This window comes from Pseudopodoces humilis, chromosome 1, assembly GCF_049639895.1.
Source record: "Pseudopodoces humilis isolate 2021_Gansu_Grassland_sample_001 chromosome 1, ASM4963989v1, whole genome shotgun sequence".
Lineage (NCBI taxonomy): Eukaryota > Metazoa > Chordata > Aves > Passeriformes > Paridae > Pseudopodoces > Pseudopodoces humilis.
Window position 1 is genome coordinate 68,766,051 of NC_142200.1, and position 15,827 is coordinate 68,781,877.

The 15,827-nt window shown below is 40.9% G+C and overlaps 1 protein-coding gene across 8 annotated transcripts in view; it reads left to right on the forward strand.

The window, feature by feature from the left end:
• The window catches only part of GRB10 (growth factor receptor bound protein 10), a 149,488-nt gene that overhangs the window by 119,127 nt on the left and 14,534 nt on the right, over positions 1 to 15,827 (forward strand). For 7 of the 8 annotated variants that reach the window (XR_015772465.1, XR_015772462.1, XR_015772459.1 and 4 more), the window contains 3 exons: positions 6,025 to 6,181; positions 11,837 to 11,952; positions 13,954 to 14,028. Coding sequence is in view for 4 of the 8 variants with exons in the window: in XM_088054797.1 (XP_087910923.1) it covers positions 6,025 to 6,181; positions 11,837 to 11,952; positions 13,954 to 14,028 (348 nt within the window). In the remaining 4 variants the exon portion in view is untranslated. Of the gene's footprint in view, positions 1 to 4,877; positions 5,164 to 6,024; positions 6,182 to 11,836; positions 11,953 to 13,953; positions 14,029 to 15,827 lie in introns of those variants that run through there. The other variant, XM_088054806.1, reaches the window with a different exon arrangement.

Sequence of the window (15,827 nt, forward strand, 5' to 3'; positions counted from 1 at the left end):
TTAATCACCACAGTGGCCTGAATTCAGCCAACACAGCTTATGGCATCCATCTTAAGTCCAGAATCAGAAGCATTTGTCATGCGCTTTAGATCCTAAGTTGTTCTATCTCTCTCCCTTATTTTCACAAGGAATGCAACTCTCCAAAATTACTGGGTACATGTGTGACTGGGTGTTCATACATGATAGCTTCAGAAGAGCTGACCCTCCAAATACAAATGCTGACTTGAGCCTGGAGGTAATCCTGCCCTGCCCATCTCCATGATTCCCAAAACCTCTCTTGCTGGTACAACCTTCACGGAGTTCATGACTTCAGTATTGGTTTTGATGACCACTGAACATAAGATGATAATATGATAACCTTCAGGTCAGGTTATTCCTCTGACCCTTGGAAATGGGTTTTAAAATTCAATAGCCCAGTGAAGGGTGACAGAATTAGGGTTTTGAAGCATGGCCAACTAAAGTGGGGGTTTGTGGGATTTTTTTTTTTTTGAGGTTGCTGTTCTGAATATGAAAGTCATAGACTAAGATCTTGATCGTACAACAGTTGTTCTCCTTCATTGTTCATAGGCTTTTAAATGTGTACCTAAATATAGTGTATGCCAGAGGAGAGAGTTAATGTTGCTATGAGAACCTTAACCTCAGCATTTCCAAGGGTTTTATGTGTATATGTAGGGAAGAAAAAAGACAATGATCAAATACCTCACAGGTTTTTTTCTTTTATAAGGAAGTACTATCTGATGCCTTGTGTATAAGTGATCTTATCCACGATGTATTGCTGTTACCACTGCTGTTTGTCTGAACAGCTATTTTCCTGCATGAGCAGCGCAACAGAGAAGACAAACAGAGCCATAGGGTTGACCTATATATTTATTTCATTGCAGCAATTGAAATTTCCGTGTCTTATAAAACTGCCTTAATGCTGCTGGGCAAGTAAAGCGGGACTGGCTGGTGCTCCAGCATGTAGATGTGGTTGACTGAGTTGCTTGCCTGTCAGGTGTGCATCAAGCATGCTTAGAGGCCATTCTTTTTCAAAAGTTTGTAACTTTAGGAAGCAAAACCTTCCTTTATTTGTTGCTTTTTCCACCGGGCAAATAGCAGTTCAGGGGTAGCCTACAGGCTGAGCTTGAGTCTTCAGCAGCTTTGAGTTGACCTAATTGAAAGCTTCCTCGTTTCTCCAGTGACTCTGACTCTGCTCTTGTGAGCTGATAAGCTTTGACTATAAAAAGCTTTTAGAAAAAAGATCTCATTAAAAGAGGGTTCCAGTGAAAACACCAAGTACCTGCCTGGTACATAGGTGCCTTCTGCAGTAAATAGCTGCTTCTGCTTGCATATGGCACATGCATACATTTCAGTTCCATTTTCCTTCTATTTACCTCACTGATTGTATGATTGTCATGTCTGAGCAGTCTTGATGAGTAAAATTGGGGGATGTAAGTCAAAACTTGCTGGACTGATTTTCTCTTTGTGCAGCTCTTAGTAATGATTCTTCAGTATATTTTAATAGCTTTCTGTGAAGTTTCTGATCTACATCTCTTGTAAAGGGGAACTCTAGAAGAACTAAAAACTTTTGTTTGTGTACTGAAACCTTTTAGCTATTAAATTTCAGTCAGAGGGCCTTCTGATAACAGGTGCTTCCTTCTTATGTTTGGAGTCATAACCCAGGATAACACAGGTTGGTCTGCACTGATATAAATTACACTGTTTCAGATTGTAGAATGCAAATATAGATCTGTTTGCCACTGAAAATTTTCAGCATAGCATCATGTAAAACAGTCAATTTTTGTGATCACTGTGTATTGTCATAGGTTTTGTTTTGAAGAAAAAATGAAAGAATTAGCATAATAAGTGGAGAAGAAATTATGTGACCATCACATGACAGTTTGAGCTTTCTGATTTTTGTTGTTGTTTCTTCTTTCCTTTCACATTCCTAAAATATTTGCATTACTTGATACACACAAAATACTGCAGTGAGGTTGAGGAACTGAGGCTGGAAGATGAAACAGCCATGAGGATAGTCAAGATATGCGACCCATTATATGAAACCACTGAAGTTTATGAAGTTTATTACCATGAATATTAATGTTCTTTTAAATTTTTAAATTTTTTATGTCTTTTTGTCATTTGAAAAAAAAAAAGAAAAGCTTGGGGGAAGACTTCTTCCCAGAACAATGGTGCAGTCTGTTATCTGCTCCTTTGCACTGTAAAGCACTGAATGTTCAGCCAATATAGTGCTCTGGTTGGCTTAGCATTCTTAACCTTAATTTTGAATAGAAGGTGCCTTGTGCTGCTGACGTAATTAGGGCCTTTTGTAAATCACAGTTGCAGGCAGTTTGCTGTTGCATTTCACTGCATTTCTCTGAGGGATGCAGAGAAAAAGTGTCAGACTAACTTTTTGAACCTCTTATCAGGCTGTGTTTTCAGTATTGGAGTATTTTGTTCAAATGAATCCTGTTTCATTTTCCTTTGTAGATAATAAGCCCCAAGTAAATTTTGGATGTGAAACAATATTTCTGCTGGAAGAAGATTGAATAGAGAGCCCTTAAAGTGGGAGGTGCTTCCTTAGGGGGAAAAAAAAAAAAGAAAAAAGGAAAAGTGAGAGAGTTGGATTTGACAAATTGACTTTAAATTCAGTCCAGTGTGTGATACAGGAATACTGTTATCTGAACTGCTATCAGAAAGTTGGAGGTGAGGCTTTGTTGTCAAGCTGGTTTCGTATTTGTGGTTATACTTCATAACTCTGCATTGTTGTTTGGGGGCATAAAATCCCCTTACCTTCCATGTAAGTCTCTTAGGGGCTGTTGTACTCTTGCCTCTGCAGAGACACAGGGTTTCATCTCACTTCTGCCTCTCTCCTGTCCCCTGGGGCAGGGTTCAGCTCAGGCCATTACATCCCCTCCTGATACAGTGTTTTATATCTTTGATGTCAGTGGTGATACATGGCCTTGCACTGTCCTTGATGGCAAACACAGCACTATTAATAGTCAGTGAAGTTAACTTACTCATCGCTGCGTTTGTGCTGCCCACCCACTGCACTCCAGTCCCTGGGCTTTAAAGGCACTGTTAACACCCCAAGGGCTGACTGGTCCCACAAAAGAACATAGCCATGTTTGTAACCTAACTCCCATAGTGGCTGTGTCGGGACAGTGGGTGCTGCCTCCAGGGTCTGGCTCTCGGAGGAGAGAACATGGCATTACAGTAGTCGCACACCAAACTGCAGCGCTGGGTACCCAGTAGTTAGAAATGCTGCGGTACTTCAGTGGGGCTGGCATCAGCATCAGCTCAGACTCTGGGCAAGGATGGGGAGGGTGGGACACGTACCCATGACCCCTTTACTTCATACCGAGAGAGCACAGCATGAATGAGCATAAAAGACAGCTGCAGCTTTCTTCCAGTGGCCGCACGTCATTAAGGCTTTCCATGCTTGGGAGCAGAGAAAAGTGTGGTGGTTTTCTTGCAGCTCTCTCTTTTCCACCTGCATGGACTGGAGAGGCACCCTCAGCAGAAGAGCTTTGCCTCTCTTCTGGGAATTAGCACGGACCATGATCAGGTGCAGTCTGTCCTGTATCATTGCCTTGTTCCCGGCAGGAAAGGAAAAGAGGCGGGGTTTGTCCTCCAGGTCTTGCAAAAGTGGCGATTGCTGTGGTATATTCCTGATTCGGGCTCCCCCGTGAAAGCTGATGCAGAGAGCAGAGGGTTGTGCTTATCCTGACTAATGAATGAATGATGTCACCAGGTTGGTTCCCGAGGCAGGAAATCCATCCAAAATAGTTTAGTTTCAATACAAAAACTGCAGTTACGTGCACAGAGTAAGCTAAAAGTAGAAATTACTTATTTCGCCACCAACTTTTCGGTCCAATCTATGGCTATACTATAAAAAGTAGAAGAAAAAAAATATCAAGCGGGTGTTAGTCCCTCCCACTCCCCACTAAAACAAACAAAATAGCTACTTTCTGTCTTTTTGCATATTGGCTTTTCGGTGTATTTGCCCATCCTAGGAGTGAGGGAACACAAGAACTGCGCTCCCCACTCGCACGCTGCGGTGCGATGCCTGCGAGATGTCTCGGGCATCCGTCCACCCGTGTCCCCCCGTCCCACGGGCGCGCTGCCGAGTGGCGGAACGGGCCGGGACCGCTGCGGGTGTGATGCTGTGGGGCTCTGCTGCGACACGGTGCTAGTGACACAACAGAAACTTGCCCGCAGGACAGAAAACGGGGGCACCCCACGCCCAACAAATTCCTGCGTGTGTGAGGATGCCTCTGGCTTCGCTAAGCGTTGGCAGGAATGCAGCCGTAACATGGCACAGCACGCATGCCTTCCCCCGAGCAACCGGGATTCCCCCTCCTCTCCTCTCCAAAGCCCACTTCTGAAAGAGCTGGCTCATCCCTGCTGTCAGACGAAGCCGTTTCCTGAACGCGCGGGTTTCAGTCACTTGGGCTGGATGAAGCTTTAACTCCTCCCTCACTCGCCTCGAATTTGTGCATAGCCAGGGCACCGGGGAGCGGCGGCCGGGGGAGGCGCCGGCCGTGCTCGCTCGGCCCCGGTGCGGTGGCACCGCCGGGGCCCGGAGCGCAGCCGGGGCGGGCGGGGAGCGGCGGCGGAGAAGTTCAAGTGCCCAAGTTGCAGGCGATGACATCAGCGCGGGCAGGCCGGGCTGCGGGCGGGACCAGCACCGGGGCAGCGGCAGCACACGCGTGCTGGGCTCCCCACACCCCGCCCCGCGGCCGCCCCAGAGGTCTCAAGCGCCCCGAGGTCGTAATAAAAACCCCACATTTCCTTTGTAATTCCTTCTTTTTCTTTGGGGGGTGAGGGGGTGGGGGAGGCGGGAATAATTTGGAAGTCTGATAGTGTGTGGGAAATGATTACATCAGTCGGAGGGAGGGCTAGGATTGGTCTGCACAGTGTGGTTTGATTCACTACCGCAAAGATTGCGTGTAACCCTTTGAGTGGAGCTCTGGCAGAGTTGTTTCCCTCCCCAGAAACAGTCCCCATAGCAGGGGCTACGTGACAGGTAGGGTACGACCGCCCCTGACGCCGCCGGCATCCCAGGCACCCAGCCGCAGGCTGCAGAGGGTCGGCGGAGGCAGAGAACTAACTCTCAAGAGGCAATCCCCATTTAAAATGCCATCTTGTTCTTCCGACTGCTGCCTTTTACGTGCTGTTGAGGTAAGATTTTCCATATCGAATTATCCTTCAGGTTTTTGTTAGACTCTCCTTCTCTCGCTATGATGGGGAGCATTTTAAACACGGAGTTGATTTAAATCTGGGACCTGCACATTCACCCGGAGAAATAATTTTGCAGGAAGTGTCTCTCACTTGAGCAGAACAATGCAAAGAGGAAAGCATCTGTATAATTCAGGAGCTGGCGGAGAAGGTTCTTGACTTGTTCTCTCATCCCCATTGATATTTAGGGTGTGCAGTGTATGCACATTTGGTTTCAAATCACTTTCAAGCTAGGATCAAAAGAGAAGTCAGGGCAGGGAGAGAAATGTGTGGACTGTGCTAGTAATTGATTTTGCCAGCAAACTGCAAGTGGGACTTCCCTGCTAGAAACAATCAAAAGTTAGAGGGGAACAAGAGAGGTTTTTTTAATCTCTGGGGTCTTGGCCTGCTCCTCTGTCACTATTCAGAGGCCTCCAATGGGATTGCAATGAAAATTGTGTGTGTTTGACTGGATGTGATTTCTCTCGCCCACTGTTGCCAAAGTACTTTCTCGACATTGTTTCATGTTTCCTTACCTTACACAGCTTTATACAGAACCTGCTCTCTCACTTTTCCTATGTATGTGGTCATATTAACCCTGCTGAATCTTCGTTTAGTGCAGGGAGGTGTTGGAGAGGGGGGAGGGGAAATAGGTCTAGGGTGCATCAAGAAAAAGTGTTATAAAGTGAATCATCCATTTCATTTGTCCTGGCTGCCAAGGTGCTTGGAACCCTCACATCAAGAGGATGATGCTTTTCTACAGTAGCTGTGTGGTTTGCCTATGTTCAGAGCTGTTGATCTGTAAGTGTACCCTTTATGTTGCAGGATGTAAAAGTCTTTAGTGAAGATGGAACAAGCAAAGTGGTCGAGATTCTAGCAGACATGACAGCCAGGGACCTCTGTCAGCTGCTCGTTTACAAAAGTCATTGTGTGGATGATAACAGCTGGACTCTAGTGGAGCATCACCCTCACCTAGGATTAGGTAGGGAATGGTCAAAGGGGTGGCATGGTTACCTGGGAATATAAAATATGTGTAATTCATATGAATGTGCTTCCAGACGGAACATTTTCTTTTCCACTGCTTTTATTTGTACAATTAGCTGAAGTCACATATGTGCTTTGTGTGTATTACAATTTGAAGTGTAAAGCGTTTAAGCCATATAAAGTCCTTCCCTTATTTCCCATCCTTTGTTTTTTTTATTATAAAAAAAAGAATTGTCTAATCTTCATGCTAGTGCTCTGTTGCTACCTTGCTGTGTCTGAAGCTATTGCAAATAAACAGCTTAGGCAAATTAAGCTTGATCCTTAGAGTACGGTCCTATGAAACAGCTCAGCTCATCACCAGCTGGGAGACCTGGGTGAACAGACTCAGCCTTACATACATACAGTAATGCTTATGAAAGCTTGACATGCTGAGGTGGGGGAGGGGGTTGGCTAAACTTGACTTCAGGCAGGGAAAAAATGGTGGCACCACCAGCAAATCCATGGGCAGTTTCTGGACCAGAGGTGGTATCTGCTCACCAGGCAGCAGCTCCTCCACCTGATTGAAATTAAGGTGTCATGGTTACAGTTTCAAGAAGGCAGCAAGAGGAAAAACCGTGGGGAATTAAATAACACCCTGAATTGGTTTAATTACAGTACCTGAAAAGATCTCATGTTATTCAGTCTTGCTTTTCCTGTTATTTTGTGGCACTGATTAGTTACGGGTTCTGCTGTGCAGCTTGCAACAGCATATCGCTCAGATAATGCTATCTACAGTTCTCCATAGCATACAATAACGCTTTAAAAAGTATAGCATTTGGAGCATTAGTCGATATACTTCATGGGGAATGTTTGTTCTAGAAAACAGAGGAAGGCAAAACATAAGCTGCAATTGCCAGCACTGGAATTGTGAATGCTATCTGTAGCTAACAGAGGGGGGTTTATGTCTAAAAATGTAATTCAGAACCCTTATGAATAAAAAAAGGAAATGATTTGCTGGAAATGTGATACCCTAAACCAATACTGTTAAACGCAAAAAAATTCACTACTTTGCAGACTAACAGTTAAAAAAACCCAAACACAAAGGATATTATGATTATGGTTTTATTATCTCTTCTAATGTAGAAATATATGAAAAAATTAACGTGAAACACTGGTCTATATCTGTGATATACTTTGATTTCTGAGGACATAGGATGAGGTGAAGAATTAAGGTATAATTCACAGAATCTTTATCTCTGTAGCTCAATATGCCACATGAACTTCTAAAAACCTTTACAAATTTTCAGTTTTATCAATGCTCATTATACTACCAGGCTCTCTTTTTCTATATTCTCTTTCCCATCATTGCTGATTACCAAGGTATTGTGTAAACAGAAGCCTTCTCCTTTGTAACCAACATCCTTCTCCTGCCAGATTCATTCAATGATGCCACAATTCAGTGTTTGTGACATCACAATAGCTTCCATGGTGACTAATTGTGCTGTCAAACTCTGGTGTGTGACATCTCTGAATGAAATGGGCAGGAGGCTGATTAGGAAATCAAAAGCTTCTGTTTACACACAAATAACTTGGTAATTAACAATGATGGGAAAAGAGCAAGATACTTATCAGGCTGCATTTATATACATGGGGACCTGCCTGCCTTGGACCTCTGTTTCACACTGAAACACAAAGTGGGCCCCCAGAGAAGCGGGGTGTGCAGGTTGGGGCTTCAGCAGCCACCAAATTTTTTTCCACAGAGAAGGCCCCAGGGCTGTCCCCTGTAGGCCACACAGTAGATCTGTGTGAGAAGTAATGCAACCTTTGGGGGTGTAAAGGCAACAGACAAAGAAAAAATATACAAATAATTTTAAAACATGTAATTGTACAGATTTCACATATTTGAAAGGATGAAGACAGAAAACGGAATAATTGAGTTCATTTAACAGGGGACATCATCCAGTTTCTTGAATTTGGGGTCTAAAGTATACATATTCAATAAACTTTAAATACCAACTTTCATGCTTCCACCAGTTTTGGTTGCAGTTTGAATTTTTTATTATTTGGCTGCTTATTTCTAGCTGCTCTGTAGCTTAAATGCTTTCCTGTATTTCAGAGACTGTCAGATCAAGGGTAGTAATCTGTCTGCAACCTGGATGAAGTTATCATCAGCCATCTGATGGTCTATATTTTTTCCTCTAGATATAAGATTGCTAGTATAAGTATGAAACAATGGTGAATAAATACTTAGTGTGAAAAGAAATGTGGTTAAAAACCAGTCAGAATTCTGTGTTTCTAGAAGACATTATTTCTTACACAACACATCCTTGCTGACTTAATTCTCTAGGTCATAGTCCTGAAGCTCACCTAAAGAGAGCAGTTCCTTCATTTAGCTGACTATCTTTTTTTTCCTCCCCATATTTTGCCTAATAGTACTTTCCAAAAGAGCTTGGTTTGCAGAACCAATTCATTGTTTAACTATTGGACAGACTGAGGACAAGGTCAAATTTTTGAAGCCAGCTGCATATTTATCATTGCATTGGTCTTCGAGGTCCCGCTTTGTAAGGAACCCTCACCTCACTGTTCACTTCACACACACAGCCAAGTATATTCCAAATAAAATGTGTGCTTGAACATAACTTTAAACAGCTATTTGACTGCACAAAATATTTGTGTTCTCACTGGAGGTAGTGGTGTGATAATTTTTCAGCAGATTTTCTTGATTTGAGATATGAAAGTGATTCCTTCTGCACCATATCACTAATATCTAAAGCACGTTGTAATCAATATTTAAGCAGTCTATGAAATTTGAATTCGTCCCATTATTTCATTTGCTACTATAAGTATACCTAACCTGTGTATAAAATGTGGTGTTCTCCCTGTGTTCTATTCCATGCTTAACTATCATCAGTTTAGGACAGGGAGAGAGATCTATGACATTAGCAAAAATAATAATGATTAAGACATTCACATGATTGCATGTGTCTGGACACTGAAAGAATTCCTCCCTACCTACAGACTTCATTTTTCCTGTTCCAGAATTGACTGTACACCTTACTAAATACAATTGAAGCAGGAGAGAATGTAGTAGGGCTCAGAAATATGTGAGGGTTAGAAGAAAGCATTGCTGCAGTTTTGTACCTAGATTTTTTTGTTAATGTGCATTGATTTTCCTTAATATGAGTGAATTAAAAGTGGAACAGTTGAACAGAGCACTTGCTTAAATGCAAAATCAGGGCAGGCTATTTCATATAGGGGTCCACCTGTCATTTGTAGTGATTCTCTGATTGGGAATTTTGGGCTATGGCTGTGGCTGTTCTTAATGGAATCCAGCTCCTTTTCCCACCTGGTATCACTGCTACAGATCAGTAGTAGTTCTGATAATCGTGCAGGTTAACTTGGGTGGGGTGAGGGGGAAAGTCTGTTCCAGGAAGTGTGTAGAGGAGACTGAGTGGGGCCTATCAGATAAACCGAAAGGACACATTTCTGGTCACTTCAACAGCATTGCCACTTGAAGACAGACTGACCTATTGAACTGAACTTAACAGGCTGACATCTGTGTTTCTAGTTTTGTAGCAGAAAGCTCAAAGCAGGGCTGAGGCTGAGTTGCTCGTGTGTCAAGTTTATCCCATTTGTACCAACCGAGTGTGAATTACCAAGCACTTGCCAAGTGTTCAACTTCTATGAAGTAATAGCAAACTGACCAGGACTATCTTCCTTTTTTTACATGCACGTGCTATGAAATGCTGCACCTTTTCTCCAAGATGGCTTTGATCATCAAAATGAAAATATAAACATTAAATCAGCAGAGTATCACCACAGAATCTCAAAAGGGTCTTGATGTAGTAATAGAATTTATCTAAGTCGGTTGTCTAAAGCATCTAAGAATCAGGCACTAAGTATATTTACAGAAATTAAACATTGAAATACAAAACCAGTTGACAAATGTTCATCTATATTTCATTTCCTCAGAACAGAATAAACAGTTTGTGCCTGACAAGCAATTTTTAAAGAGTGAAGACCACAATTTTGGGTGGTAGAACAAGACTGTAACAGGACATGGTCTTTTGGGGGTTCATACTGTGATGAAGCTTCATACAAATGTAATTAAATGTTTTTTGGAAGAAACATAGTTTAAAAAATAGACTCTTCACCCTCATAGGCCCACAGTCTTCATCACAATGTAAAGGAGAATTGACTTCACATGTTATTTAAAATCTGTGATAGTAGAACCAGATTAGCACTACCTGACACTTCATCTGCAAAGCCCCTAGAAATGTGTAGGTTTAGGTGATGGATGTTGAGGTGGCACCAAATGTCCTTTATTAACAGCCACCCAGTAGCAGTATTGTTGTGCACATTAGTCGAAGAACTACCCCTTCAAAATGGTGTTATGCCTTATGCACTAAGAAATAGCTCTTTGTTTGAGAGCAGCCACTATGGAGGTTTTTCAACGTTAACCCCTTTGAAAACACAATCTATAGCAAGGCTAGACATTACAAATGCACAGTAAATGCTGAAGTCATCAATGGGCTGGTGATGACTGACAGCATAAGTACAGGTGAAAAAAATGATGGGATCATTTAGTCATAGGTTAAATTTTCAGTTGAAGAACGCCACATAATCTGCTGAGTTGAATAATTCAACTGATATTCCAGAGTTTGCTCTTTTTGAGATGCCAATGACTGCTTGCTTTCTATCCTGAAAACACCGAAAAAACTTGGGTTGCACCCTGGCATACCATACTGTAGGAATACAAGGATTGAAGGAACACAAAGTGGGGAAGCTTCTTTGGTCACCAAGTCACAGGCATTTTGCTTAAAGCTTTTCAAAAGTTATGTTTTGTTTGACCTAATTTTTAAATTTTGTATAAGGCATGAAAGCACTGACTAGTTAAAACTTTTGTAAAATACCTAAATATCTTCTCAGAAAGTTCTGAACACTTGTCAAGATAATGAGTTCATTAAGTAGTGCACACTTATCCAATTGCCTTCTTTCGAGTTCCTGCTTTCAGTGAATTGGGTTTGTTAAGCTATCTGTACATGCTTTGATGTGCCATTCTTTTGACCAGAGAAGTGGTGGTTCTGGGGAGTTACCTTGTAACCAAATCTAGAGCAGAAAATTGCCCTGTCATGTGTACAAAACATTTGTCTCTGTCAGTATTCCTGTAAAGTAGATCCTGTGACCTCTTTCATAATAAACCCCATTGTCTAGCATTTACAATAAAGGCCTGAAGTTCACCTTGAAATGAACTGGTTTTATAGAGTATGATCAAATACAACACTGTATTTCTGTGATAGTTCAAGACCTAACAGTGGCCTTTCTGTAACTTTTTTACCCCTCAAACCTGTCCAGTTTGACAGCAAAAAACTAGTGCCAAAAGAGGTTTGTCTGTACTATTGTAAGTGCACACACAAAAAAAATCTATTCCTTTCTCAAAAGTCTGTGCTTATAAAGCCCTGATATAGGAATTCCTTTAAGAACACTGTCATATAATGTTAAACTTGGTTATACATTACAAAGTAAAGTATTGGCATTATGGTTTGAAAGCTAGAATGTGTTTTGCTAATTTCTTTAAAGGTAATGGAATTACACTGTGTTGTTTTAACTTCTGTTCTTAGTTGGTCTCACTCCTGCTGGTTGGCTGTGTGTTAACATCATGTTCTTTTTCCAGAGAGGTGCTTGGAAGATCATGAGCTCATAGTTCAAGTTGAATCCACAATGGGAAGTGAAAGTAAATTTTTGTTCAGGAAGAATTACGCAAAATACGAATTTTTCAAAAATCCCATGGTGAGTCTCATTACTTAGCTGTTTACACCACAGAGGGGTGGATTGCAATAACATTGCTGGGCACTGTTATGTCTTAAACATTTGTTATTAAAAAAAATAGGCAACCAACTAACAGAATTCTTTCCATAGAAATTTTAACCAATGTTTAAATTCCTTGTACTTTCCTCCCAGCCTAAAAATCTCAAGTGTTTTCAAGTTACCAAATGTACTTGTTTCAAAGTGTCTGTAGTTATATCAGAGAGTGACCAAGACAAGGAAATCTTCATTAGTTTAAGAAAAACAATCAGAAGTGCAATTTACTCATTATCATCAAAGTTACTTGATTCAAAGCAAATTCATCCCATAACAAGCAGTATCCAAACGTTTTAATTTCTGACCGTAATAATTAATAAAACACCAAACCCATATGGGTAGTCCCTAAAGCACTTACTCTATCCAAGGAATTTTCAGTTTATTATTACTTAACATTTTTTCACCTTAGGCTGTGCTTTACTAATGTGATCTGCCTTCTTTACTGATCACGGTAGATTGCCCTCTCTATGTCCTTGGTATACCCATGCTTGAGAAGTAGTGTATGCCATAGCTGTACCAAATTCCTGGATTTGTAAGATCCTTTGAACCTTGTAATTTTAAGTCAGTTACTGTGTAACTGCTTATCTGAGGATGATTTTTTCACAATGTTGGAGCAGACTGTTGGCATGAACCAATGTCAGCTGGTGGGACCCTCGAGATACCTGAGAAAGGGTAATCCAGAGGTGGTTAGATAAGAACAGATTTTGGGTCAGTGAGGCATCTGTGGTGCGAGAAGAAAAAAAGATACACAAGGTCATATTTCAACTCGTTGCTGAAGTAACTGGGGGTGATAAATTAATAACTTTCCTCATAGATGCAAGTGCACAGTTGCTGCATCCTCACATGTGTGCTTGCATGTACATTTGTCATCTGCTGGTACTTATTTCAGAGTCTGTGCCTTGACTTACTCTGTGAAACATTTCTGTACATGGAGTGTTCCTAGTTCTTCACTTCTGTTGATCTCACCATCTGATAAGCTATGAACATCTGAGTGTTGTACAGAAGTTTTAGTATCATAGGAGCCAGTGCATTAGTTTCATGTGGTATATTTTAATTAATAACAGAACATGGGAGTAAAACCCAGAATGCTTGGCATTCAGTCCCAGGCTCCTGCAATCCCAGAATAAATCATTCTTGTGGTGTAAGAATGTGAAGGCTCCCTATCCGTTGCATTAGCTGTTGCCATATGGCACTGTTTCTACTCAAGAGATGCTGGTAAATGCTAGCTTTCATAACTCATTGTGCAGCTTACCTGGCAGAAGGGTGATTCCTCTTCAGCCCTTCTCTTTATGCCCTAAAGACTGAAATTTATATTGCCTGAAGAGTGACAAATATTCTAAACTGGAAATGTTTTTGTTGTGATTCATCTTGCTATAATCAGTCATTGCTTTATTCCAGGCATTTTTGTATGTCTCCATGCTTCAAATAATGTTTAAAAACTTCAAGAATGATTTCATGTCATTGCTGTGTATAGTAAATTCAGTGTACCAGATTAGAAAGGAATTTTAAAACATAACAGATAAAAGGGGAATTGGAGGAATAAATCTGAAGTCACGTCATTTGTGCAATAAGCAAGGAGTCACTGCATACTCAGCTTGCAGGACCATTCATCCTTTCCTTCCCAAGAAAGTAGAGGCTGTTAGAGATCCCCAAAAGTCCTCAGCAGAAGAAGAAGTGAGAAGAAAATGCACTTAGGAAATGCTGCATATCAGATATTTTAAAAACTCACAATCTGTCTGCATGGGCATCTGGTGAGCAGAAGGAAGGGAAGAACTGCACTTGAAAAGCCCTAGTATTACTTTCTGTGTCAGGGGATCTCCAAATTGATTTAATAGTTCCAAAAAATTAATGACTGGAAGAAAATGTCACTAGTTTTCTGTAAGTGTTTAAATATAATGAGACTTCCAATTGTCTTCTTTTTGCGCCTAGAATTTCTTTCCAGAACAAATGGTTGCCTGGTGCCAGCAAACAAATGGCAGTATCCCACAGTCACAACTTTTGCAGGTACTGTAAATTATCTGTATGGATAAAGGAAGTTTTGGAGCTGGAGGGGGAGGGGTTGAGAGGAAGGAAGAGAATTAAAACATCTAGATAATAGTCAGTCAGAGAAAGACCAGTATAGTGAATTAGCATATGGAGCTAATGTTGAAAATACCTGACAAAGATCTTACCCAGTGACATTGAAGTGTAAATTGTAAACACAAAGTATTCATAGCTACAGTCATACATATTTGTTCCATTAATAACATACTCTGTGGGTATCTGGTTTAGCCACCTAATGTTACTTGCAAACAGTCTTAGCAGTTATATTTCTAGAAAAGCAAATATACCTTTTATAAAAGGCAGGACAGAAGTACTCTTCTGTATTCCACATCATAGTACAGTAGTACACAGAAAGTGTAAAAATGAAAGTGGATATTAGAAGATGAGTTTGAGATGATAAGAAGTTTTGCTTTTGCTTTTTGTGTCCTGTGTTTTGCCTGGCAAAAATTAACAATAAGGACTGACTTCCCCATGCAGCCAACTAGCTGCTCTTTTGTATAGAAAAATAATGCCCTAAGAAGTAAGTGCAAGTAGAAATATGTACAAAGTAGTATTTACAAAGTAATCCCATTTAAAGCTCCCCAGGTTAAATTGCAGGGGTGTGTTCCTTATGTGTATGTGTTGGTAGAGTTGTGAAATCTGTGTGGTGGTAGCATGTGCGCTGCATTTATGCTGAAGTTTTGTGTCACTCTACAGTTTCTTGCTTGCTCATAAAGGAGCTTTGGTGGTGGCATAATTGGTTGTTCTTCAAGGATGGTGCTGGAGGGTGGGCTACCTCTCTGACCAGTAACTGATTCACTTAAATCTCTCAATTTTAGCACTCCAATCTAAGTCACATAGTCTAAACCCTTTTCACTTCACTTGTTTTCTCAACCTGTGAACATTCAACTCCAGAGCCAGATTAAAACACAGTTTGTTAAAGAAGTGCTGTACTAAGAACATTACGACCATGATGCCTGGAAGACAGTGTCATGAATAACAGGCAAATTATAAATCAAAAGCACAAATATATGAAGAATATAAACTACAAGTAAATGATTTTAGCTTGATTTCTGTCATTTTGCATATTTGTAAATACGCACTGACTCTCTGTTTGAAGACAAGTTTCCACTAACTTCTGATCCAGTGCACACATTTTATCTCATAACCATACCAAAGTCAATTAAATTCTGGTTCCAGATTCACTGAGAAGAATTTTAAACATTAGCATCCACTTACAGCTGGGAAATAAGCAAACAAAATAAATCAAGCCAATTTCTGGAATTTTAAATGAAAGTCATGTGCAGTGAGGTTGTAATCAGAAACCAAAACTGGTGTGGACTGGCATTGCCACAGGCTGGTAGGAATAGAGGTCTTCACACCTTGGACCCTTCTTCCTGTGGTTTAAGTGGAGAATTGAATTTGCTTAATTTAATACAAGCAGTAAGACTCCCCAAAAGAGCAAGATGTTCTTAAAGATGGAAAAGTTTTTAGGGTAACTCAAGTGGTAGCAAAAGGAAAACCATACAGCCTCATGAGGTATGAGTTTGCTTTGGGGAAGGATCAGAAAGGTACAGTCCTGGAGAAGCATAAGTCATGGGGGTTAACAACACAAGAGGGTGGCGGGAAAAAGGGTGAGCATATTCCCTCTAGTTCATTGTTTATCCATAAAAAATCTATTTTCATTAAAATTTTTATTAAGTACTTCTTTTTTATAAAAAACAAAACCTTTTTTCAGAATTTCAATGGCAGTTGTAATTTACTGAAGGTAAGCCTCCTGC